Source organism: Theropithecus gelada, chromosome 1 (genome assembly GCF_003255815.1).
Source record: "Theropithecus gelada isolate Dixy chromosome 1, Tgel_1.0, whole genome shotgun sequence".
Taxonomy (NCBI): Eukaryota; Metazoa; Chordata; class Mammalia; order Primates; family Cercopithecidae; genus Theropithecus; species Theropithecus gelada.
The window spans coordinates 103,037,763-103,065,468 of NC_037668.1; the positions used below are offsets into that span (position 1 = coordinate 103,037,763).

At 42.4% G+C, this 27,706-nt stretch overlaps 1 protein-coding gene and 1 long non-coding RNA gene across 3 annotated transcripts in view; one reads left to right on the forward strand and one right to left on the reverse strand.

The window, feature by feature from the left end:
• Nucleotides 1–17,800: 17,800 nt before the first annotated feature.
• On the reverse strand, nucleotides 17,801–23,091 carry LOC112636164. Its single transcript, XR_003122140.1, has 2 exons — nucleotides 22,846–23,091; nucleotides 17,801–18,222 (listed from the first exon to the last, which is right to left on the reverse strand). It is a non-coding gene; the product is annotated as an uncharacterized LOC112636164 (long non-coding RNA).
• Nucleotides 18,417–27,706, forward strand: part of LHX8 (LIM homeobox 8) — a 33,483-nt gene continuing 24,193 nt past the window's right edge. Inside the window, exons 1-4 of one of the 2 annotated variants that reach the window (XM_025404658.1) lie at nucleotides 18,417–18,591; nucleotides 20,267–20,771; nucleotides 26,606–26,692; nucleotides 27,103–27,264. In XM_025404658.1, the coding sequence (XP_025260443.1) occupies nucleotides 20,754–20,771; nucleotides 26,606–26,692; nucleotides 27,103–27,264 (267 nt within the window). In that variant the 5' untranslated portion in view covers nucleotides 18,417–18,591; nucleotides 20,267–20,753. Of the gene's footprint in view, nucleotides 18,592–20,266; nucleotides 20,772–24,898; nucleotides 24,966–26,605; nucleotides 26,693–27,102; nucleotides 27,265–27,706 lie in introns of those variants that run through there. The other variant, XM_025404667.1, reaches the window with a different exon arrangement.

Sequence of the window (27,706 nt, forward strand, 5' to 3'; positions counted from 1 at the left end):
TGGGGGTTTACGGGTTGTGCACCCCGCCCCGCGCTTTTTTGGTATTTTTTTTTTTTTTTTTTTTTTTTTTTTTTTTTTTTTTTTGAGACGGAGTCTCGCTGTGTCACCCAGGCTGGAGTGCAGTGGCGCGATCTCGGCTCACTGCAAGCTCCGCCTCCCGGGTTTACGCCATTCTCCTGCCTCAGCCTCCGAGTAGCTGGGACTACAGGCGCCCGCCACCGCGCCCGGCTAGTTTTTTGTATTTTTAGTAGAGACGGGGTTTCACCGTGTTAGCCAGGATGGTCTCGATCTCCTGACCTCGTGATCCACCCGCCTCGGCCTCCCAAAGTGCTGGGATTACAGGCTTGAGCCACCGCGCCCGGCCTTTAATATCTATTTCGTAGCCATTTGTAATTCTTCTTTTATAGAATGGTCATATCTTTTGCCCATTTATCTATGGGACTTATTGCTTAATGACTTGTATGAACATTTTATACAACAAGGTTATCAATTCTTGGTGACATTTGTTGCAAATGTATTACATCTTAGGACATTTATTGTTTAAATAATACACAAGACCATATTTTATAAAATATACAAGATATGTTATTTAACATAATCATAATTTATACAGAAATGCTATCACAAAAAAGTCCCTGAGGCTGGGCATGGTGGCTCACACTGTAATAATCCCAAAACTTTGGGAGGCTGGGGTGAGCAGATGCCTTGAGCCCAGATGTTTGAGACCAGCCTGGGTGACATGGAAAAACCCTGTCTCTACAGACAATACAAAAAAATTAGCCAGGCATGATGGCATGCACCTGTAGTCTGAGCTACTCGAAGGCTGAGGGGAGAGGATTGCTTGAGCTTGGGAGGTTGAGGCTGCAGTGAACCCTGATTGTGACACTGCACTCCAGGCTGGAAAACAGAGATCCTGTCTCGAAAATAAATAAATAAATAAATAAATAAATAAATAAATAAATAAATAATAAAATATACAAAGTCCCTGAAATATTCTGAATGTTACTAAAATAATATTGCATAAATTGTTCATGAGTTCTCTCTAAAGAAAGGAAGACTCCATTTATATGATCACTAACTCTAAATTAGCAGAGTTTGAATTAATGAAGATTCTCTGAAGGTAGATTAGGCACATTACCTCTCTTTTGTCACTTTAAAGACTAGAGATGATTATAAAATGCTAGTGACAATTTACATTTTTTTTGTTTTGTTTTCATATAGGAAAGCAAGTGCACATGCAGAGATCTTCCATATTGAGACACTCCTGTTGGAATTTCTGGTTTTGCAGCCTATTGAGTATACAAACATTTCCAGAAGTTAATAAACAATCAACTTCAGGTCCCCTATGACATCATTAGTTAGGAACAAGTACAATAAGCAAACTAGTGATAATATAATGAACATATTTGTTAAAGTGGAAAAAATTAAACCAATATGGCAAAAACTCTTCCTTTCATTACATTAATAATAGAAAATAGATTTCATAAAGAATACTATTTCATTTTAATTCACTCAAAATGATAAAAAGGGCCTGGTGCGGTGGCTCACGCCTGTAATCCCAGCACTTTGGAAGGCTGAAGCAGGCAGAGAGCTTGAGCCCAGGAGTTGGAGACCAGCACTGGCAACAAAGTGAGACCCCCATCTCTTTTAAAAATTAGCCCAGCATAGCAGCATGCACCTGTAGTCCCAGCTACTGGAGGGATAGGGGCGTGACTGAGGCTGAGTTGGGAGGATCATTTGAACCCCACAATCAGAAGTTGCAGTGAGCCAAGATTGCATCACTGCACTCCATCTTGGGCAACACAGTGAGACTCTGTTTCGATATGTATATATATGTATTTATCATGATTAAACAAAACTCAAATGACAAATTGTCTTTCTGGCTCCACAAAGCCTTTTAAATACTTAATTATATAGTTTTAAATTATTTTGTAAGTTATAAAAAGATAATAAAATTATTATTCATGCTTTTATATTTTGATGCTTTGGGGGGTTAACAAATTCTGAGTAAAAACATTAATTTAAGAAATCCAGGTTGGTTATGGTGACTCATGCCTGTAATCCCAGCACTTTGAGAGGCCAAGGCTGGAGAATCACATGAGTCCAGGAGTTGGAGACCAGCCTGGGCAACAGAGTAAGACCTCATCTCTACAAAAAATAAACAAAATTAGTTGGGTGTGGTGGCACACACCTGTAGTCCCAGGCTGAGGTGGGAGGATTGCTTAAGCTGGGGAGGTGAAGGCTGTAGTGAGCTAAGATTGCACCACTGCACTCCAGTCTGGGCAACAGAGTAAGATTCTGTCTCAAAAGAAAAAAAAAACTTCCAAAGAAAAGAAAAAGGAGACGAGGAGAGGGGAGGGGAAGGAAAGGGAAGGGAGGGGAGGGGAGAGGAGGGCAGGGGAGGGGAGGGGAGGGGAGGGGAAGGGAGGGCAGAAAGGAAAATGGATGGAAAAGAAAAGAAAACAGAAAAAGGAAAGGAAAGAAAATCTACTTGGGGAAAAGGAAGAACAAGAAAAAAGGAAAGAAGGAAGGAAGGAAAGGAAGGAAGGGAGGGAGGAAGGGAGGGAGGGAGGGAGGGAGGGAAAGAAAGAAATCTACTTGGGGAACGTGTTTGAATCACTTATTTCATAAGTAAACTATATTAATGTCAATTTATTAGCAACTAAGCTGTCTAATGAGTAAGAATTTCTATACAAGCAGCACCACCACAAATAAATGTTTCACTCTTTTAGAAGTTTAATCACATGTACATATTAGGATGCATTAGGTAAAACCTTGCCAAAACAATTCAAACTATTTTCAGAAATAAAGCAATTCCAAACTATTCTGATCTCTTTGGTTGAAAAATATATGATGCAAATTAAAACCAATCCAGATATTCTCTATCAGTAATTAATTGGGGAGGGGAAAGTGTAAAAGTTCAGTCAGTCCATATGTAAACTAACTTCCAGATATAGCTTCTCTTAATTTCTTCATAAAAGATTAGGAAACTTCTATTTGTTCCCTCACAAATATGTCCTATATTAAAATTTTCTTGGCTTAAAGTAGAGCCATTTGCCTCATTAACAAAGAAATCAACAATATGCATTTTTAAAATCTACATTTTTTTTTTTTACAGGATCCAACAAAGTGAAGAAACAATCTTTAATCATTTAAAAATGTAACCCATCCTGCATGTGAGATTTTGGGTGGGTTTTGTTTGTATGTTTAATATTTTAACTTTTAGTAAGTACATATGCCATATTTATAGTTAGAACAAATGACACGGAATGATTTTTAATTGACCCCAAAACATGTTTCCAGTTTGTCTTCATGGTAAAAAAAAAAAAAAAAAAAAAAAAAAAGTTAATAGTCCAAAAAATTAAGCCTTGAAATCATCATATCTACTATTATAATTAATCAAATCAAACAGTTCACATATAACAACTGTTTCTGGCTCAAAATTATACTTTTTAAAACAATTGTAATAACTAGCAATCCATGTATGGCTTTCTTTTCAAGCATTTCTGCACCATCTAAGTAGCTCATGATCATTCTTGGGTTTTTTCTCCATTCAAAGTAAGTCAAACATAAAACAAATCTACCTTGATTCACATACAAGGGCTTTGTGCCTAACGATCTGGACATCATGAAACAGCTGGCACCATGTCTTTGATGAACCAGATGGAATGCAGCTAAGAAAATAAAAGTCAAGCTTCCAACTCTGAATGCACTTTTACTTTGTATAAACACAGCTCATTATTTCACATTATAAAATATGAAAATATATCTAGCGCTTATAAAGTGCAAAAAACAAAAACAAACAAACAAACAAAAAACCCAAAATAGCCTATGCTCTTCATTGTAGTGTCTTTTTAGTTTCATTGAACACATCAACTATTTCAAAATACCTTTCTCAAGATTTTTAGGTTTTTTTTTGGCCTTGACATTGGCTTTAAACATTTTGGAACATGTTCACTTTCTTATTTGTGTTCACACAGAGGAATTCATATTAAATTAATGCCTAGGCTCTAATTCTAAATTTTAATGCCCAGGTGTTTATAACAACATAATCTTAATAAATGCTCTATTTACTAATTATAATATTACAGTATTATATCCTATTAGGCAGACATAAGTATAATTAGCAAACAATTATAAATGCTAACTACATTTATAATTATCTCATGTTAAATGTTGTAAAATATTATATACAATATTATATAATATGTAACTGCATAACATTATCAAACTTAATTATGATTATACATATTTGGTTATGAGGAATAAAACTATAATCTAATGCCTTTTAAAACATAAACTAGCATTTCAATGTTTATTACTTTTTTAAAAGCCTAAATTTAAAGACATGATTTCCTTAATACAAAACTGTTTTATATGTAATTACCACGAAAGAAATAAACTCATAATATTGACAAAGTCTCTATGTCTTTAATCATTTTTTAAATTTCATTTTCATAATAAAAATATCTCCCCCAAAATCACAACTTTTAGAAAGTGGTTATTTTGTTGTCCCCAGAAAATATGTACTTTGTTATCTCAGTAACAGAGGTAAATCTTCACTACCTAAATACTGTATTTTCTTCTATCATAATAGTTTGAGATGGATAATTAAGATGTTGGTAAAAAAACAAAACCACTCACTCCCCTTGGTATTTTACCCTGCGTAAAGATTCATTTTAAAAATCTTTTGTGGGCCGGGCGCGGTGGCTCAAGCCTGTAATCCCAGCACTTTGGGAGGCCGAGACAGGCGGATCACGAGGTCAGGAGATCGAGACCATCCTGGCTAACACAGTGAAACCCCGTCTCTACTAAAAAATACAAAAAACTAGCCGGGCGAGGTGGCGGGCGCCTGTAGTCCCAGCTACTGGGGAGGCTGAGGCCGGAGAATTGCGTGAATCCGGGACGTGGGGCTTGGAGTGAGCTGAGATCCGGTCACTGCACTCCAGCCTGGGCAACAGAGCGAGACTCCGTCTCAAAAAAAAATAAAAATAAATAAAAAATAAAAAAAATAAAATAAAAATAAACATCTTTTGTCAAAAATAAAAAATTAAAATGTACTGGGAGCAAACTGTTAAAATATATCTTCTTTATGCTCTAATCCTCATCAATTACTTTTATAAACTCATAAATTCAGGACACATTGCTAACCAATTTTCTCAAAACACTGTAATAACATTTTCCACAACACAGTTGGTTTTTTTGTTTGTTTGTTTTAAATCCAAATGGAATGACTATCAACCTTTCATTCATGTAATATAAATGAAATTTTGGTTATTCCCTATAATTTTAGACATTCATAAATCTCTACTTAGCATTTCTCTTTGGTAATTTAAGATATTGTATCAACAGTATTATTTAAAAAATTTTTTCCAAGGAAAAGAGGAGGAAAAAAAAAAAGCCCTAAAATTAAGGATGTTTTACTTGTAATTTAAATCTTGCTGAGACTTTTGGCTTGTTGTCCTCAAAAGAGAGAAAAAGAAAAAAAAAAAAAAAAAGCCCCTTTAACAATGGATACAATAGCAAAGCGACCAAAATAAGTTAGACTTGAATATTAAGGGTGTGGTGTTTTACTTTATTTCCCCTTACCCTGAGATCTCTAGAAATAATTTCCAAAGATAAAATTCTGATTAAACTATAATATCTCAGGTAGATCTAGCAGTAGATCTAATTATCTGACTGAAAGACAAATAATGATTGCACTTACTGCGCTTGATCCATTACATTTTACTTAAGCTTTAAAGATATGATAATCCTAGCACTTTGGGAGGCCAAGGCGGGCAGATCACTAGGTCAGGAGATCTAGACCATCCTGGCCAACATAGTGAAACCACATCTCTACTAAAATACAAAACATTAAGCCTGGCGTGGTGGCACACGCCTGTAGTCCCGGCTACTTGGGAGGCTGAGGCGGGGGAATCGTTTGAACCCGGGAGGCGGAGGTTGCTGAGAGCCGAGATTGCGCCATTGCACTCCAGCCTGGCGACAGAGCGAGCCTCCGTCTCAATAAAAAAAAAAGATATTAATTAGTTACCTGTGAATATTTTAAATACATCAAATACAATATTTACTTGTAAATTGCTTGATTTGAAATAAGCATTTTCCTATGCTTAAATTTTAAACTTATTTAGAAGGAAAAAAGGATACTAGAGTTCTACCCTAAAAGGATCAGTAGTGAACATGTTTAAAACTGCATGTACTGGCCTGTAACAATTTACTTTAAAAACCACCAAAGCCAGTGAGGTAACACATGCACATGTAGTCATAGCCACTCAGGAGGATCATTTGGGCACAGGAGTTCAAGTCCAGCCTGAGCAACACAGTGAGATTCCATTTCTAAAAGTCTGGAAAGTCTCTAGAATCACTAATACATATGCCTTTGGTCAATTATCTATTGCCACAAAAACTGACCATCAGAGAACCTAATCAGAAGAGGATACCAACTGGTAGGCTTTATACGAGCAAATTGTGAAAAGAAACTGAGTCCCAGAAAAAAAGTGCCATGTGAGTCCAGGAAAGATCTCTACCCTAACTGTGTGCCCTAGAGAACTCATTCCTCATTTTAAAGGAAAATAGACTTTCCCACCTAACCTCTCCATTGAAAACTTTTCAAAACCAGAGTCTAAGCCAAAGAGAAGCAAATGCCTGAAGATATGACATTTATTGTATAGTTTCTTAAATGCACCTCCCACCAAAAATTAAAACAGTAAAAAATATTTTGATGAATGGAATATATAAGACTTAGAAAGTCTCAACCAGCAAAGCTGAAACATGACTAGTTCTGAAGTTCTGGCTGGCAAATAGCAGCAGTATATAGTTATCCCCTGAATTTCATGATTTTCAAAAGTTTTCACGTTGGAGTTTTAAGTTTTCTGTTGGTTCTCTTTAGGGTAGATGAACATTTTAAGAAACTTGACAGAAATAAGAGATAACTATGCTTTACTTTAAAACTCAAATTTCCATAATTTTTCTCTCTTTACAATATCAAAATTTATTAATATGTCAACATTACTTTTAAGTACTTTATTTCTTAAGAGCCACAGAAAAGTAATCTATGAGGAGTATTTGTCCTATGTAAATCCACAAACTGGAAAATATTATAAGCAAAACAAGTGAATAGTAACTCAATATAGAGAAAAATAGTCAATATCCTTTTTGAGAAAGCAAATTCTCAAAAATATTTAGAAGACAGTTTAAAGTTTAGCAGAAAAGAAAGTCTAAGCCCTTTATCAGACATTCTGAATTAAAGGCTCAATTGCCCAAAAATATTTTGAAAGAATATGAAATTGTAGAATTAGTGATTTGATAGTTACTTAGTAATACAAAATACTTTTCTATATATGAAAATTTCAACTACATCATGACAAGCAAGTAAGTTTATTTATTTTTCTCTGATCTAAACTACCAGATTAGCTAGTAGCTGGAAATAATTGACAGATGTGAAAACTTCTTTGTAAAACAGTTTTCTAAGTAATATATCTGTGCTGAAAGTGAAATAGGTAATAAATACTTAAGATTAAGCATTCTGAGATGTGCAACTGACTCTGAAGCTGGCAACATCTAAATAGTGTTTATTTGCCTTTGATGTGTTTCGGTTTTAAATTCTTTCTGTCCTGTAAACTATCAGGTGTTTATGTTTTGTTTTTCTTTCAATTAAAACTACAGTCACAAGTTCCATCGGGTCATAGCCTATAGGAGAAAAGTATAATCCCTTTGTTCTATCACTCTATTTTTACCTTCAGGATCTGACATGAATTTATTTAATTATGAGCAAATACTTATTAAGCACCCACAACAAATGAGATACAAAAAATAAGAGATCAGAAGAAATATGTTTTAACAGGGTTTCACCTAATAAGAAATCACTAAAATGTATCTGAGTTAAAAGGTTTAAAAAGTTACATGGTTAAAATATTTATCTATCTTTTGTTCTAATTTCTTTTGCTTTTTAATTATTTTACTTTGAGATATTCAAGAATTTACCTATCCCTATTTTCAGGGTTGAATCAAATTCTATAATACATTCTTAAATAATCAGCTGTAGTGGTAACCTTGAAAAATAGAAATAGAGAAGCATTTTAAAATTCTTTTAAAGAATGCATAAAATTAGTTTGGAGAGAAAAGATGAAAAATTATATTATTCTACATCAGATAATTGGTTCATAAATATTTTTATATTATCATCTATTCCCGTCTGTGGGGAAAACCAGTTGTAGAGTAGGTTGTTTAATGTCTATCACAGTCAGCCATCTGCCTGTAAGCATCAAGGGATGTGGAAGGACAGGACTGGTCTGTTCTGCTTATCAGCGTGTTTCCCAAGTGCTTGCCACAGTGCTTGGCACATAGCAGGTGTTCAATAAATATGCATTGAATGAATATCCATAGGCCATCTTTTCCATTCTCTTGCTGTCAGAAGGAAGGGTCTACTGCTGCTCTGCTTATCACTCAGGTTGTCTGTCTCTCTCGCTGTGTAAAAAAACAAACAACAACAACGACAAAAACAGTTCTGTCTATGTACTCCCCCTCTTTGGGGAAAAAGAGCTTTAGTACCATAGCTCTAAAAATCTTTCCCCACAGAAGGGTTTTAAACTTCCTTTTCCCAAAGGCTTGGCTGTGAAGGGAAGACCAAGAATCAGCACAAATTCATTGGGAGACACATAATTAACCTCTGCAGGTGCATAACCTTCTAGGTTAGGCAGTCTCTGACCCATTTGTCATTCAACCAGGAATTTTCAATGCGTTTTCTCTATGTAGGAAGTCTTTTGGGACCTTATAAAGTCTTTAGAAAGTCCCATACAGTTCTAATCCCTGGGTTCCACACTATCTACCAAAATCAAATCCCCTGAATTTAGATAGGAATTACAATAGAAACCACTACCAGACTTCCTCATTATGGTCCCTAAGCGCCAATGAGCCCTTATCACTGTGACTTTGTTTATTCGAACTTAGAATGTCCTTCACAATTCATTCTCTAGAGGTTCACCACTTACTTAACATTTGTTTATTGCTCTATATTTTTAAAAAATCTTGATACAGTATCTCTTTTGATCATCACAATGACCTCAGTACTTAGTCAAAAAAGTTATTATTTTCCTAATTTTCCAAATAAAAAGTAGGCATAGAAAGGTCACAAGCCTAAGTATCAGAGCTGAGTCTTTTATCTCTAAGTTGAGATTTTTTTAAAAAGATGACTTAATGTATGAATCACAAACTAGTAACCTTCTTAAGTGTCTCAACACAGTTCTTTTACAAACCAAAATTAATTTAAATGTGCGTAAGCAAGCTATGTCATAGGCCCCCATGCTGTACGGTATTTTACTGGACCCTTCCCACATTCATATTACTATCTGATCATTAAAATTGTTTGCACTGCGATCCCATCAAATGGAATAGTCATTCATTCATTTATCCTTCCATCTGTTCGCCAAACACAGTTGCAGTCACTATCTGAGGCACTAGGAATGAATCTCAAGTTCCATAAGACATACTCACTGACCTCAAAAAGTTTTTAGTAAAGGAATCACATAAGCCCATCTGGACAAAAAGGTAACAAATAGAGGAAATGCCAGCCAAGCATAAAGGTCAAATATTTAAATCAGTATGTGAGGATCAGATCATGGAAGGTAATCTATATGACTAGTATGTCTCCATTACCTCTCTCACTTTGATTTTCAAATGCCATTCCAGAGTGCAGCTTTCAAAATTTAAATTCCAGGTCTTTATTAATAGTCTATCATATGGAATGATAAGTTTAGATTTCACTTCAGATTAGTCTCAGTTCATTACAGATTCATGTTAAACACCGGTAACTATGTTTTGGAGGAAAGCTTAAGGCTATAATTCTACCACAAATTTAAAATTTTTTAAACAAGTATTCAATATATAACAAAAAAGGTAGATAAGAGAGATGCCTTATTTCTGATCAACAAAGAAAATTATATTCTATTTTATAGCTAGATTATAGCCACTTCAAATGTTTGAACACCACATGGACCACTGATTCTAAGTATATATAGTGTTATTGTATCAAACTCAGTGTATGTGAAAAGCCACATAACCAAAATGTACCCAAAAGGAACACATCAAGTTTTCTGTATATTACCTAATACTAAGCTTCTGAATATAGAAAAACTGAATTATATTTTTAAACTATTTGTTGATTTGTTAAAGGGGCTCTGGCTCAACCACAACATAAAAAAAAGTTTGGATTCGACATCTTGGAATTTCTACCAAAAACCCTAATGCAGTTCAAGACTGTCAAAACTGTCAAAAACAAAACTGTACTAGTTTTGTATTCATCTTTAAACTCCTAGCCTCACAAATCAGCATGTACAGGAAAAGAACACATAATGGGACACTGAGGCTCAGAAAGTTATGTGATTTCCCCACGGTCACAGAGCTAAAAACCAAAGGGGTTGAAATGAAAACACACGTCAGTAGATTTCAACTCTAAGACCTTTCACTTCAGCATTCTACCTTTCTGAGAAACAAGGAGTTGAGAAAAATTGAGGAAATCGAAATAAAATGTGTGACAAATGCCAGTAGAAATCAACAGATCATATAAACAGTTCTGTGATTATGGTGAGGCAAAATGAGGAGCAATCTTCTCTACAAGAAAAGCACAACACAGACTTAGTCCAAAACCCAAGATTAAACAGAAAACAATTAAAACTGCAATGTTTCCTCAGGGGTAAAAAGCATTAAATTAATTCAATCAAATAATTTATCCTTTCTCTCCTGATATTTTCCAGCATGTATAAAAGAAGAAAATTATACTTTGATCTCTAAAATTATTAGAGATAGTAACTAAATTTAACTTTACGGCAATTCTTGTAAGTGCTAAAACATCTTAACATCTAAATTTTTACTCTAAATTCCCAAAACTTTCCACAGACAAAAACTCAACTTTTTAACAAGACAGTCTGCTAAACAGTTTATCCCCAATTTGTCTCTATGAAAAACAAACTCAGCTTTGCAGTTTGGGGATAATTAATCCCCAAAGCTAGCAAATATATGGTGGAAAAACAGCAAATATTGGCTTCAGTAATATATTGCCTTGAAAGATAGTATCTGTAGAATCCTCCTTCCTCCCCTAATCATCTAAAAGTTTTCCATAATAAAAATACAAAATTATTATGTAGGAAAGTGACAGGGAAAGGTTAGAGGAAAAGAGCTGTTCAGGTTTTAAAATCCAACAAACTAAAAAACTAGCCCCAATACTACACCCAATCACCACTCTTTCAACAGATTCTACAACAGACCAAAGGAATAATTATGATGTAAGACTCAAAACAATCCAGCAGATGGATGTTTTAGGAACATCAAGTTAAAGCCATCCCCTCCTCATACCTGAAAAAGTACAGAAAGTGTAGTTTATCTTAAAAGCCATAAATTAATTCCCGATAGCCTTGTGGGGGTAATTTGCTTCTGTTCCACACAAATGACTTTAAGATTTAACTTTAAGATTTTATAACATACACAAGGTATTGTGATCATCTGATACTTTACTAATTCATATACAAAGTATTGTGATACAATACAAAGTATTGTCATACATATACTTTACTAATTCATATACAAAGTATTGTGATCATCTGATACTTTACTATTTTAATGCCTTTAAGATTTTTAAAACATATGCAAAGTATTGGGATCATCTGATACTTTATTAATTCAAAGCCCAGGGGGTAGATAAAAATCATTAAAGAATTACAGGGATGAGCTAGTTGTATTTTTGTCAGTCTCCTTAATAGACTGAGAATTTTCTGAGAACAAGGACCACCCATGTCTTATTCTTTGTATCCCCAGTTACTGGTATGTAGTAGGTGCTCAATACATACTTGATTAATTAAATTCATAAAGATGTACATAGTTTTCTTTTGATAATCATTGACACTCATTTGAAGATGCCTTTTTGTACTGATGTAACTGCAAATTTTTTTTTAAGAAAATGAATCAAATTAATTATTCTTCCAATCCCAGGTTTTATAAGAGTATAACCAAGAACTAAATATGTGTAGAAGAAGGCATTAGACCTTAAAGAGGCACATAGAAAACTCGTGTAGAAGTCCAGATTGACTAAATCAAGTTTATTATTTTATCCATTAAATAGTCTAAGCAAATTAATTGGAACCAGACATATGAAGATCCGTAAGGTTTTCTAGTAACCATTATTTAAAAAGAAATGTATAGGGTACATTTCAACACATCCAAAGTAACAGTTTAAGAAAAATGTAGATCCTGATAAATATTTAAAAGTATATATAGGCAAAAATGTTATGATACTCATTCTCTTTTTATAACCATACTTATTACACAGTTAACAAGGTACTCAATTCCAAATGATATGTATAATGTCAGTTATCCACATAACCATGAATCTATTTTATTTAGAAATTACACCAAAACAAAAAGTTGTTTTCCGAAACCAATAAAATGACAACACATCCCTAAGTAGTTATTTAATAGACACACCTTAACCACAGCATCTGATTAATGAGCAATAAAAGCAATCTGTCCAGGTACCAACTGAAAGAATGTGACAACCTGGTTTTGGTAGATCACAAAGCAAACATATTTGTTAACTGAAAAATACTGATTTCTAGGAATAAGTGTCAGAAGCTTATTAAACCAAAGGACAAGGTTGATATTTCTAGACTTATAACTAAAATATCACGAGAAGTTGCCATTTTTAAAGCTTTATACTGGGGTACACATATTGAATGTAAACAAAATAGGTTAATCTATCAACCAAAGTGTTCCATTCTAGAAAAGATATTTGAAAATACACAGCCAATATTTGCTTTTTCTAGCCAATTCCAGCCTTGCAGTTATTCCACTGTTAGATGTAAGCTTAGCCATCAAGTATAGACGCTTGAACATTTTTTGGATTGTCACAAATGACCTTAAGTTTGTTAGCTTTTGATAATGTAATGCAAAACCTTTATGAGTAGCCACAAAATTTAAAAAAAAAAAAAATACCACTTTAGGTAGACTCAATGCTCGTCTGTGTTACATTTAAAATATACTTAATATGATCCCATTACAATGTTATTCTATTTTATTATTTTGAAAGTCAATTATTACACCTTTGGAATAATGTCAAAAATACAAATTCCAAGTTTAATGTAATGAAGAAACACACAAATTATCAGAATTATACATTAACTCTCAATAGCCACATCCAAGTTCTGTGTGAGTGTGTGTATGTGTGTGTGTGCACGCACCTGCGTGCACGTGAGAGAGAACTGTTTATCTGGGTTATTTTATTTTAAAGTTTTGTTTTGTTTCCAAATATTTTTCTTATACTATTTTAATAGTTCTTCCTATCCAACACTTAGCTCAAATGCTTTTGACCTATGTGAATGTGTTTCTAATGTCTGTCAGTCAATACAAAAGCATAATTTCATTAAAATATATTATATATGCTCAAGACTGACAGAACATTATAAAATGAAGTTTGGCTAAAGTTCAACAGGGCATCAAATAGCACTGGCAAGACTTTTCTTAAACAGATGGTGTAAAATCTTGCTAACACAATAGTGTGTGCTTAACACAGGAACGATATCAGAAACAGATGTGTTTCAAGTGACCAAAGTACCAAACAGAAACAATAATCATGGAATATACATTTAAAAACAATACCCTTGCCAGCTGGGGAAAAAAAAAATTGTAAATGTATGTCTTTGTCAAATACGAAATGCTACTGATATTTTTCCAGACTAAACTTGGCATACAAATATTTTCCCTTTTGCATTCTCTTATATATTGGCATTAAACTTCTATGAGGGTGGCCAAAATTAATGATATAATTATTCATACATGTTAAAAGAAACTAAGTCCTTGATTTAACCTAAGAAATTCAGAGGGTCTAAGGCCTATTCATCATTTGGAACGGAAAACATTCTCAGCCCAGAAGAATCTCACAGGCGCGCGCGCGTAGGTAGACGTAGACACACACATACACACACACACACCTTTTACCTTTTAAAAGGGCTATATACTCGTGCATGATCAGTTACATGTATTTGCCCAAGCTTTACACCATAGTATTAAAAGTTCTAAGGACCAAGGGCTATGGCTGGCACAGGAAGTAAAGCCAAGTAGAAGAAACTCGAATTCCCGAGGAAGCCCTCCCAGAGGCTGAAATCGCGGGCCTCCGGGTGATGATCAGGCCCAAGGCCCCTAGCGCCTGGCCCTCAGGGCTACTGCCTGCCCGCCTAGACGCCGCGCCCGAGGAAGGCCAGCGGCGAAGCCACTCCGAAATGACAGCGGCCTCCCCCGGCCGTATCACTCCCTCCAGCCTTTCTTCCCGACTCGGGCATCCGGAGCCTGTCCACCTCACAGGACAACCCAGGCACATTATCTGTTCTGGCCTAGTTAGGCCTTGCCCCCGTGGCCTTGTTGTTTGTTGCTGGTTTCGGTTGTGGTTTTTCCTCTTATTTTCACAGCGTTCTGTGGGGTGCTCGAATGTGCACAGAGGGAGCTTTTCAAGTGTTGGGGAAGAATTACCTACCTATTTACCAGTAGATACGGCGGAGGGGAAGGAGGGCTTGGGCCTTGAGTCTCCTTCAGGCTCTCCTTCTCAGGAAAGAAAGGTCTTATCCTCTGGAAGACCGATCTGATTCCAGGAGAAGAATGTTACCCATGTGAAACCGAAGCCTCCGCCCTGGGGTTTCCCACGGAAAAGGATGCGAGGAGGGCGGCGGTCAAACCCAGCAGGGCGACGCGAGGAGCCTGTCTGAGGGCCTGGGCTCGGGTAGGCGTCCAGGCGCTCGGAGCCGCGGCCACCCACACCGACTTTGGATTAGTGATGAGGAGGGGCGGGGCAGAGGATCACACAGGGTCCTCCACCTGCTTCCCGAACAGAGCTTGTTTCCGGGGCGCCGGCTCTCATCGCCCAGCCCTGCGCCCAAATGCCTCAGGGCATCCCGGAGTGCACCGCGCGGTGGGGATGCTCCCAACCTGCACTGGGGCTGGACAACTGGGGCCTGAAAGCAGGGCATCCCGGAGTGCACCGCGCGGTGGGGATGCTCCCAACCTGCACTGGGGCTGGACAACTGGGCCCTGAAAGCAGTGCCTCCCGGAGTGCACCGCGCGGTGGGGATGCTCCCAACCTGCACTGGGGCTGGACAACTGGGACCTCAAAGCCGTGGGGACCTGCCTGGCTCCAGGGCGTTTCTCTCGAGGTCGCTTTCGAAGGCAGGTGCCAGCTCAGGCCTCCGGGAGCGAGAAAGGGCCTCAACTCCCAATGGACGCGCCCTGCGGGCCTCCGCCTCGCCTCGGGCGTTGGGGTGTTACCAAGGAAATGCAACAATATTTATGACCAGCAGGCGATAAGAAAGTGTTCGCCCAGCACGCGATCCACCCCCCTCCCCTGGCTGATTGCCATCCTGCAGCCCATCCCCCTCCCTCTCCTCCCCGCTCCCCGATCCCAGACCCAAGCTCCACACGTGTCTAACTCCATTCCCACCTAACCGTGCGCAGCGCTCAGGTCCCTCGAGACTCGCCCCTCCTACCCCACTCCCCTAGTCCCGCCATCCTCAAGGTCTTCTAAGAGAATTCTCACTTCTATTATAATGCTTCAGGAGACTGGGAGGAGCCACACAGCCAACATGCAAGGCCACAAAATATTATTTACATGTAGCACAATGGTTAAGACCTTGTAATGAGTTTAGGTTCATCCTCTGTCGCTAGTTTGTCGTGAGAATGTGGGCTACCTCTCCGAGCTTCAGGTTCCCCATCTGTGAGTCAGGCATAATAATACATTCTACTTAACAGAAGATTGTGAGGACTACATATGACAACATATGTAAAAGCCAGGCAAAGCTAAACAATCCATGGTACTTCTTATAAAAGGATACATATTCATCTCTAAAAATACAAAGTCTTTTTAGGAAAAAAGTTATCTCAGCCTGAGGGAAGGGTGGTTTAAAGAAGCAGGAATTCTGACTTAGTTTACAGCATACTTTTTTTCTGCATCCTGACCTTTAAAAGACAGATTTACATGGATTAATCCAAGTTATTTTTTTAAACGCAAGAGGTTCCTCCCCCCACACAATACCCCAAAATATTAGCGAAGCAGGGCAGAAGTATTCTGAATGAGAAGAGGGGAAAGAAACCTTGAAAAGGCATCGTATGTGTTAAAAGCTTCAAAAGAAACTGCTGCCTATTTATTTCTTCCCAAAACTTTGAGATGCAAAAACAACAATGATGCAAACTGTAAAGAGCTTAGCCAGATCAAGGTGTTATTACTGAAAGTCGGAACAACCTAAAGACTCCATTTAAAATTAATAGTAATCATAATAAACACTTGTTGGAGGTCCTTCTGAGGAAGAGGGGGTGGTATTTGAGGGAAAGAAATGGGATTAACCACTTCTAAAACAATTTTTGTTGTGTTTCTAAGCCTATAGCAGTTATAGCTGAGTTCGCAAATCTTAGTGTGTCTGCCAAGAAGACACACCAAGTCTTAAGAATAAGGCGCTACGGTGGCTCAAGCCTGTAATCCCAGCACTTTGGGAGGCCGAGACGGGCGGATCACGAGGTCAGGAGATCGAGACCATCCTGGCTAACACGGTGAAACCCCGTCTCTACTAAGAAATACAAAAAACTAGCCGGGCGAGGTGGCAGGCGCCTGTAGTCCCAGCTACTCGGGAGGCTGAGGCCAGAGAATGGCGTGAACCCGGGAGGCGGAGCTTGCAGTGAGCTGAGATCCGGCCACTGCACTCCAGCCTGGGCTACACAGCGAGACTCCGTCTCAAAAAAAAAAAAAAAAAAGAATAAGGCGCTAGTGCTTTCTCCCTTAGTGCTGAGTAATTTCAATATCGCAAGCGCTGGTAAAACCATTCCAGGTTGCATGGTGTCTTCCAGCCCTTTTTCAGGACTTTGGAATCCCAGTCAAGTCCTAGACGAGAGCTTATTCCTGCTTGAATGGACTGTGACTGGGGAGAGACTAGGCTCAGGCGCCAAGGCACCCAGGGCACACTACTGTGACCTGCTGTAGAGTGGAACCTGTCCTACTCAAGAGCAAAGACTCCATCTACTGCCCTCCTGTCTCCTCCCTGCTCTTCTTCCTTTTTGTGGACTGTAAATGAAGGTGTATCTCCTTTCCAGTTCAGAGAGGACAGCATGCAGCAGCACCTGGCTCCAAATGACCTCAGCTCCCATTCTGACTGTACACCTTGGGTCCCCTTTTTACCCTGTAGCAAGCCAAAATCTACATCAATGTCTGGCCATCACACACAGCATTTCAAAGTGCGCATCCAGAGTCTGTCTATGGGGCTTGCCACAGACTTCTCCTATCCAACATGTTCCTACTGGCCCCCCCAGAGCCTCCTGTATAAACAGAGGCCCTGACCCAGTTGGTCTCTTAGGCACCCAGAGTAGGTTTCCCAATTTAATTGCAAACCCTGAGGTCTGAAGGTCTCTCCGGAGGGAAGAACTCAAATGCACCATGATGCCTGAGGATCCCTTGGAGGTTATAAGCTTATAAGCCTTTGTTATAAGACAAAAATAGCAAAGTAATTAAAAGTCAGGCCTCCGTGTGGGTTGTCTGGGTTTGAATTCTGACCTGGCTTGGTAAAATACGGCTTTGGGCAAATTAAAGTGAGGTTGTATGCCACAACATCAGTGGGGCATCTGACAAAAAAACAAGCCACTTGCTAATGATTATGTCAGAATTTCCATGCCCTTTCTTACCTAGCTTTTCAAGGGATTGAAAGATGCAGGAACTGGGCAAGAAGGGCAAAGAGGTAGGAAGCGCTAGAACTACCAAGGCAGAGAAAGGCATGAAACCCCCTGCGCCTGCCAGCATATACTTTCATTCAGAAAGCAATTTTTTATTGTCTAGTGCCAGGCACTGAACTAGGTTTCAGAGAGTCGTTGGAACAGCACACGGTTCCTGCATCCAGGAAGCTTGTAGAGCTTCAGGAAGAACTGCAGGGGTCGTCTTTATTCACGTTTGTGTGGGAAAAAAACTATTGCTAAAGACTTCTCCGGAGGGGTCAGTGAATGAGAAACAATATAATAGCCTTTGCACAAACTGAGCCAGGCAGCGCAGCCTCTGCTACTGCACACAATAACAGGAGTTTCGGTCAAGGCCCAAAGGAAAGTTCCAGAAGTGAGCACAGGCCTTAGGACTTCAGTCTGTCGGAGATCGAGTCACCGTCTATCCAATCCAGATTTTGATCCACTAGCTGATGATTAGACATCGAATTATGTAATCTGCAAGGAAAAGGAGAGAGAAAGATTTTACCGCCGATTTAAGCGTTCTCCTTTTTCCTGTTGGTGGCTGTTTTATTCCGCACTTCAGTTCATTCAATGCTGTTTAACCTCTGCCCAGCAAGAGTAGGGGTGGGAAGGGGGCGCTCTTCCCCACAGGACACGAGACGCCCCCCAGCTGCTCAGCGGAAGTGGGCAGAGGCAAGAGGCTAGCGGCTGGACCACTTGTGCTGGAGTGGTAAAGAACTATCATGAATCCAGTTACTGAAAGTATCAATTTCTGAACTCACCGTAAAGAGGACAAACACCGCAAAGTAGTTAAAAGTCAGGCATTCGCGTCGGATGTCTGGGTTGGAATTCTGCCCTGGCTTGGTAAAATATGGCTTTGGACAAATTAAAGTAGGGTTGTGTGCCACAACGTCAGTGGGGGCGTTTGGCAAATAATAATCAACAGCTATCATTACTGCCATTTTCAGAGTATTCAGAAGGTTGTGCAGACTGACAGAAGGGTGCCAAGCATTTTTGAACGTGCTAGATTAACTCTCATATAAACCAGCAATAAAGGAGATGAAAAAGGTGTTCATTGTGCATCCTTGGGCCTAGTTGCCACGATAGAGGTGGCTCCAGGCAGCTGCACTCATCTCTGGAGCCTCTGCAGCCCAGGGAGGTGCGTCTAGCCTCTGTGACCGTTTGAACCCCTGGAAATGGTCAACTCGCTGAAGAACATTGACCTACTCTTCACTGGGGAAATTGGGCCTTTGGTGGCTCCTCTACATCCAGACCTCTCTAGGGAAGTGAAGGAGGATGTAGTAGGAGAAAGATTATATTCACTGAGAACCTCCTGTGTGTATGAACACTTAATTCAACATTATGATTTTTATGACAATTTCCAAGTGATGCCATCTTCATTTTACAAATGAGAAAGCTCAAGTGTTAAAATTTTAAATTGCTCAAAATTCCATTACAGATGTGACTAATTTCAAACCTGTGCTCTTACTATAATAACACGTTGCCAACCTCTTAAACCTTGAACTCCCACAAAGGAAGGCAGGCAAGCAGGGAAGGAGGAAGGAAGAGGAGGAGGAGAGAAAGGAAAGGAAGAAAACCTTGCCACAATTACAAGAACCATTCTCCTGTAGCAGAAATGCATATAAAAGTTATTTAAGTTTTTAAAATTCATGGCTCAAGATTCTTGGGCCAACTTTTTTTGTAAAAGTGTGGCTTTATGAGTTACACCGGAGGTGGAAGTGTTGCTGGGGAGAACCTTAGACACCAAAGTTGTGGGCGGATGGCACAGGCCTGTGTGGGGCTCATTCACACTGGTTAACAACCTGAGCTGAGGGTTCTCTTATCAAAATCTCATCCAATTCTGCGAATAGGAGGCTCGCACAGTCCCGCTTCTCTCTCTCACCCCATCCCCAGAAACCGAGAAAACCAACTGGCGCCTGCCTTTTTGCACTTAGATAAAGTTTAGTTTTCCTGCCACACTGGCCCAGTTGGGCTTTCAGACATCCCTGGGGAAGCGGGAAAACGGGGATGTGGAAGGGGAGGAGAAGCCTATAGAGTCTCGGTTCCATCCTCCTTCTTCATCAGCGAACTCAAGGCTATATCCGCAAGGTTAGCCTGGGACTTGTAGGGAAACGCGGTAAAGGGAGGCGGTTAAAGAGTTGGATTCTCTCTCTCTCTCTCTCTCTCTCTCTCTCTCTCTCTCTTCCCTTCCCTCTCTCCCTTCCTCCCTCCACCTTGGACTTTGGCTTTTACAGAATTATCCAGGCAGAGTTCTGTAGAAACAGGTTAGAATCAGGTTTCCATTGGTCCTGATTTGTTTATCATTCTAAACGGTAAAATGCATATAAAACCGGCACCTCCAAACCACAGGCGTGCTTAAGGCGCGATTGTCGGCTTGGAAATGTCACAATGAATAAATGGTGTAACGGACTTTAGCGTTTCGCGCCATAGCATTTAGCCGGGAGGCTTTCCAGGCTGCCCTGCTTAATTTCGGGCTCCGTTTGGTTCCTAATTTTCTCTCTCCCATCCTCTCTCTTAGACTGGAAACGCTTCCCCTATTCCTTCCGTAGCGGACGGGGAGAGGTTACTGGCGCTCTGCGCACCGGCTGAAAAGAAACACCGAGTCACTGGCGCAGGCTTTTGGTCGCAGAACTTGGCTTTCCGTTATTGGTTCTCCAGAACCGCTCGAGACAACTGGCCCCATCCGGCGTATCAGACTGCAGTGAGGAATGCCGCGGGGCGGGTGGCGAAGGCCGGGTCTGCCCACCAGTGGATTCCCGGGTGTCCCGCGTGGAGCAGGCTTGCCTAGCTGGGAAGCCCATCAAACCTCAGTTTTGGCCCACAGTGGGAGAGACCTGTGGGTCCCAGACGGAGGCCCTCGCCCGTTTTTGGCGACCTCCACTGGCGTGAATAAACGCGCCCCTCTCTTACCCTCAGAAACTGTGGGTGGCAAGGTCTAAAAAGGAGTCTGGGACCGGTAAGTCCCAAGCTGAGCGCGTTTACAGCTCTGCCATCCCTGAGGGGTTATGCAGGTTCTGAGCAGCGCAAGTTTGTGGAAAGAACCTCTAGAAGCAATCTCCTAAAGTCTTTTCCCAGACTAATATTTATAATGGTTACGCTGGGGGGGAGGGCAAAAATCCAAAGACACCGTCTCCTAACCCTGAACCAACTGTGACAACCGCAGTTTCAGATTGGTTTTAGCTGAGATTTCACCTTCAGGGATCGAAGGAGTCGCCACCAGAATTCTGCCAGAATCTGTACCTCCTTATGGTCGCGAAAGTCTCCCCATCCTCCACCGCCTCCTACAGTCCTCTGGCCCACTGTACCCTTGGCGTTGGTGCCCCGGAGGTGGGCGGTGAGGGCCGCAAGCCAGGTAAAGCTCGGATCCGCAAGAGCAGGGCTCTGGTACTGCGCCTGCAGGCCGCCCGGGAGTCCTGGATGCGCCTCCTTTGACCACGTTTTCTCCCAGCCTCCAGCTGTGCCTCGCCCCGGTCTCCACAGGTCTGACCCAGGCGAGTTCCTAGAAGGCGGGCGGGAGGAGCCATAGCAGGCGTATTTCGGGGATCCGAGTTTCCGGAGATTGCCTGAGCACCGTGGAACCTCCAGGTTAAGTTCTCTCAAACGTGTGGTTACTCATCCCGAGGAGCTCAGAGGCAAAGGGTTCTATAGTCAAGTTGGTGGGGACTTTCCCTACTTAAAGTTATAATTTGCTAATTCGGATGTATTGCTTTTAAATATCGAGTTCCAGAGACCTCTGTCAATGCAGGCTTAATTTCATCCCACTGATGAAGGATGTTTATAAACGGCGCCTGCAGTGCGAGCTGGGTGTGAAAATATCAGTTTTATGCCTTTTGATAAGAATTACCGAGGCGGAAGGCTTATTAGACGATTACAAATTTCGCAGCTGCTCGCAGCCCAATTAGGCAGCTCTTCGGGTGAGTGGAAGCTGTGGGGGTCGGGGTGGGTTGGTGTTCCCTCTCTCCAGCCCCGGACCTCCAATCAAGGCCTGGCTCCACGGGATCTAGACCCCTTCCCTGCCCCCATCGGTTTTTAGGGAGATGCACTCAAGGCTTCCCTGGAGCAGGAAAGGCACAGCCTGGGACAGGAGGCACTCGGAAGTCTCTCAGGCTGTCTTTCCCATGGGCTTGCAAAAAGCCCGGTGATCCGCGAGTGTTGGTAGACACCTTGGGTGGGCCTGCGGTCTCTGATTTTCAAATTTTCAATTTAGTAGGTAGGAACTGTCACGACGCAGGCGATTGCTTTTCCACCTGTGGACACACAAGATAATGTTTTCTTGATCAGAGTCTTCGTTCAAAATTGGAATCAATTGGAGTTTGGGCTAAAAACCCTCATTTCTAAGACCAAACAAACAAAAACAAAAAACTCTTTTGATTTTTAGCCCAAGTACCCCTGTAAATTAGCAAGGTACTTTTGCTTTGCCCCAGCCGAGGACGAGCGCAGGTAAGAGGTGTGACGCCAGCTCCAAGGAAACCGGCCACTATGAAGAAGCTATACCTTCCTACGCCAGCCCCTGACAAAAGGTCAGAAGGTCGTTGTAACCCAGACCGACAGGACGATCAGCCCTGGCATTCATAGCAAACACATTCCCCTCTTCTTGCACACTTGACCCCGAGCCAAAGGCTTATACCGCCAGGACATAGAAATTGACTCACCGCCCAGAGGTTTACAGTTCAAGGATGGGTGCGCGCAGCTGCACCACGGGACAGGTCAGCATCCCACAGGCGCCTGGAGTAAAGCGAGGCCAGACCAATCTTTCAGGGCTTCTGCTCCTGTCTGACGACCATTCTTCTTCCCCAAGCCCAGAAACCTCTAAAAATGAATTATTTTCTCCACTTATGCAGAGATAGACGCTCTTAGATCAAGATTAGTATTTTGAAAACCTGATTGAGAGCCGCCTGATTAGGCAAGGGTGGGTGGAAAGACCGCATAAACGCCCGCACCCCCGCCCTACTTCCCTAACACAGCTCTAGCTCTCTCTGGATCTCCAAATGACCCGCGCGATAAATTCTCCTCAATAGTAGCCAGACAGTACCCCAGATTCACTTTAAACCGCCCCCCCACACACACACACAGAGTAATTAAATATCTAAACTGGACCTTTATGTTTAATTCCACTTTCAACGAAATCCTGCTCTATACACGACCTGATGGCGCCAATGTTCTGCACGACTCTGACTTTCCATTCAGAAGACCGATCTCCAGAACGATGCTATTTCATGGAAAATGCATTATGAGAATTTCCCCACCACCCCCAATACCGATTTTTGCACTTGATGAAAAACACAAGTCTTTCTGGTTCCCACGCACAAGTTAGCTTTTTGAAAAGTCAATCCACCCTAATCTTTCAATTTTCTAAGAGGGCACAGATTAATTATAGCGTCTCCTCCCTTCGCTCAGTAAATTTAAACGAGATCTCCCAGAGAGGACCTGCAGGGGGATGGCTAATATTAACTTGTGCGCAGCTGCGCGAAAAGAAAAACAATGGCGATAGGAAAATGCTCTGAAGACTCTAGTGTTTATGGGAGAAAAATGCAATGGAGGAAAAACTAAATCTGTAGTGGTAACTCGGTCCCAGACTTTTGCGCAGGCTCACTTCATCACAGGAAAGGCTAGCTATCTCCTCCGCTAGCCGGCTGCTGACCGAGCTGGGTTCTGGGCAAGATCCTTTCGATCTTTTTCTTCTATACAAATAAGGCAAGGAGATAAGACATGTGTGTGTGTGCGTGTGTGTGTGTGTTTACATATATATTTCCACGTAATTAAAGCAAAATCCTATCATTCTGTTAAAGGCCTTTAAGAAACAGACTCCTAGATCTCAGTTTCAGAAGTTTGTTTAGTTTTTTTAATGGAAACAAAAATCATTAAAAAATAATCTTTTAACCAAATTTGTCTTTATGCACTAAATAATGAAATAAAGTTTATACCACAAAGAGTCTGTTTTAAACAAACACACCTTCCAGTCTTAATCAAAATTACGGTACCCAGAGTACCTCCCTCCGCTGCTCCCCCGCCCGCAGTCAGAACTTGAGGCAGTAGACCAAGGCTGCTAGGGCTTAAATTTTGTCTAGGAGATGAAAGAGCAATACTCATTAGCAACATACTTTTGTCTTTCTTGTGGCCTTCATTTCAAATCTAGTCGCAAATCATAAGCTTTTGTGTTGCTCAGATGTTCCTTCTTTATCTTAATGAGAAAATTTTTCGGAAAGGGAGCGCGAACTGCTAGATAAGTCAGCCCCCAGGCTGCCAGGAGAGGTGGCGTTTCTCGGCTAGACCGGAGAGCTGCGAGTTTCAACAGAATGACTAAAACTTTCAAGTCACCCAGACCTCCACTTCCCCTTCTGCTTGCTGCAGAAAGAGATGTAACCTGAATCTTTGTTTAGGTTTGGGTTGGGGAGCGAGAATTTAAAAGTTATGGCAAATGCAGACAGCAGATTTTTTAAAGTCAAGTTAACAGGACATCCCCCATTTTTTTTTTCTTTAGTATTAAACCTGAAGTCAGTTAGCGTGTCCTGATAAAGATTTTAACATGTAGAGAAGGCGGGTTTTCCTTAAAGAGGTGAGGCTATTTCTCCAGGAAAAGACTTTCCCCCACATGCCCCCTCCCTTTATATTAGGTTCCACCCTCTGGAAAACAAAACTTTTTTTTTTTTTTCTTTTCCTGGAGGGACAGAGCTCAGTGAAGTCGGGAAAGGAATTACGGTTCATCAGAAAGTGGTCAGGCCACAGCGGCCTCTTTGGACGAAGACACACTTGTAGCATTATCCTTCTCGGCATCAGCTTTTATTAGTGGATCGGGGCGGGGGAGGGGGGAGATCGGCAGACACCGACAGCCTCTGACCCTCTGGAGTTGGTATGTGATAAGCAGCCCTAGCAGTGCCATGTATTGGAAGAGCGATCAGATGTTTGTGTGTAAACTAGAAGAAAAGGACGTGCCGGAGCTGGCAGTTCCCCTTGAGAAGGTGAGCGAGCGGACGCCTGGCCAGACCCGCTGAATCGCAGTGTCCTTGAAACTAGAGTTGTTTGAGCTCCTAAACGAGGTTCAGAAACTACCTGTAACGGCCTCATCTTCAGACCTGGCAATTTTTTTTTTTTTTTTATTACGTAGTAGCGTTAGTCAGTAATCATTGCACTCCCTCCCCAAAAGCTCACTTAACCTGAGACATGGAGACTGTAATTTGGGACATGAAGCCTCGAGCCTAAGGCGCTCTCAGGTCCGTGTGAGTTGTGCTTTTGTTCTGTTTGCTGTGGTGATCGTGGCTGTCCGGGAGAGTGGGTCGGGAGGACTGGGCGGTTGTCGGTGGAACCGGAGACCCGGCTCGTTTCGCTAGGATGCCCGCGGACACTTGCTGGTTCTGAGGCACACCTCCCTCTGCGGGGCTCCAGAAAGGCCTCTGGGATCCCAGGGTTGGCCGGGAGAGCCATTTTACCTAAAATGCCAAAAGAAAACCGCAGGGCACAAAACGAGTCACGCGGTTTGTCTGAGTAGACTGGGGAACCTGACAAGCTCTCACCTCACTCTGGAGGCAGGACCTATGGGTATTTGGTGTTTTAAGTTTGAAATCATCGGCAGCCTGAGTGCCTCAGCAGGATCCGCGCGAGGCGCCCCTGACTATTTCTTTGCTCCGAAGCTGGTTGGGGACACCAGGCGAACACCGAGCTGTTCTGCTTAAACGCCCTTTGTGTGTGAGGACGCGGCCTCAGTGCAGCTACGCTGGGTCCCGCGTAGGGAGCGCACCCCAGAAAGGGAGGGTCTCGGCCGAGGGTCCTGGAGGCCCCCAGGTTGGTATCTTGCCTGGTGCTTCCAGAGGGAGGGAGAAGGGGAGGCGAACAGTCAGAAATGCAGAAATGTGAGCGGCTTGAGTTCGGGGGACCCATCCGCCCCCGAGCTAGAGGTTTTGGAAACGAAAGCAGTCTAACCCCAGAGACGCTGCGTTCTCGTTTAAGAACAAAACTCTTGCAAATACTTAGAAACACTTGAGTAACGCGCGTTGTTTCTTTAAAACATTTTGTCCGAGGTTGCGTGAGTTCTTTTAATGGCACAAATTAAATTCAGCTGGATATTTTCCATTATTCTACCCGCTTTTTGCGCTGGTTAAAAATAATCCTTTAGTAGCTCAAATGTTGACTTACTGAGCAATAAGTGGCAATTTACACCTTAAAGAAACGAGTGTAAATCACTCGCGACTCTAATTGCTGTAAGTTTACGAAAGAGCTGCTGGCTCGGTTTAATCTGAAGCATTTTCATTCAAATTGTCATCGGAACAAACACCAGGCTTCTTAAATCCCGCTGTAATTAGCTTTCAAGTATCCTATTAAACCTCTTCACCTTTCGGGCTATCCTATTCAAAAAGCCCCCTTTTAAAAAATATATGTGTCTTGCTCTTTTAATTGAGGCTATTAAAGAAATCAAGTTTCTTCTCCCACCCCTTCTCAAACCTCTTTTCTTCTCTCGCACTCCACCTCCCCGCTGCCCCGCACCCCCTTTAGCCCGGTGTTCCCCGCTCCGCTATGATTGACGTCTGGAAAGAAAGCGCTTTGTGCGGGGATGATTGTTATTAACTTGTTATCCCCTGCGGGGGGGCGGGGAACCGAAGTGCCCGGGGACCCGGAGCCCGGGGAGCGCCGATGCGCTTCGGGCCAGCTACCGGCGCTCCGGTGGCGGCCGCCAGCGGCCAGCGAGGGAGCCTGCGCGCCAGCCCTCCTGCGGCGCCCGGGCTTAGGCGCCGTGACGGCTGCACGCGCTGCCCGGCGCTCTGAGGGCCTTCATTAGCTCGCTCCCGAGCCAGGGCTGGGGCGCACGGGACGCTCGGAACTTCTGATCTGTTTCTCCATACTTTCTCCCCCTCCTACTCAGCAGTGCCAGGGGCTCATGTCGGAGGAGTGCGGGAGGACTACAGCCCTGGCGGCCGGGAGGACTCGGAAAGGCGCCGGGGAAGAGGGACTGGTGAGTGCGGAGGGGCTCGGGTGCCCGCAAGACTGGCCGTGGGGAGGCGGGGCAGGACGAAGGGCAGCTGTCCCTGCGCTCCTTCCAGGGCCCAGCTGGCCTCTCCTGCAGCGGACGGAGGACGGGGCGGGGAGGGTCTGGGTGGGGTGGGAAGCTTAGCTGGCCGGCGAGGAGGGCAGGACCGCAAGACTCCTGGGGTCCGAAAAGGTCAGGGGTCGGCAGCCCCGGCGGGTGCGTGGCCAGAGCTTGTACTCGGGGAAGAGGGCGAGAATCGTAACCTCAAGAAGCTGTGGGTGGGGTTGGGTGGCCAGAGGGAAGGGAGGGGAGGCGGTGGGGGCGCCCGTGTGGGTAGGTGGGATGCGAAGGGGAGGAGGGATCTAGAACCGCCTGCGCCTCGCGGTTTCCTGCAGGTGAGCCCCGAGGGAGCGGGGGACGAGGACTCGTGCTCCTCCTCGGCCCCGCTGTCCCCGTCGTCCTCGCCCCGGTCCATGGCCTCGGGCTCCGGCTGCCCCCCTGGCAAGTGTGTATGCAACAGTTGCGGCCTGGAGATCGTGGACAAATACCTTCTCAAGGTAAGACAGGGCATCGGGCGCGAGGCCCAAGGGGACGCGGGCTTAGCGTGGGAGCTCTGGGAAAAAAGTAATGTTCCTCCCACCAACCTTTCCGTTCAAGTTCTGGATGGAGGTTGTAGGTTTTCGCAGAAAATTAGCCCAGTTTAGGGCAACTCATGCGGTGAGATAAAGTGAGAAGAAATCCCAGACTCTTCTACGTCGTTGCAAAACAGCTAATATGTGACACATCCTGGTGTGGATGCGCTGGAGTCAGCCACCGACTTGTAGTGGAAGGGAAGTGGAAAAACCCTTATCCATTCTGAGACGGAAACCTGCTTAGTTATTTTTTACCCAGCCCCGTATTATTCCTTTCTTAAACATCTTTGTTTCCTCTAAACGGACTGCGGTCTCTCCACCCCAGTAACGTCCACGCCCATGCCTGCTTAGAAGAATTTTAAGTCGG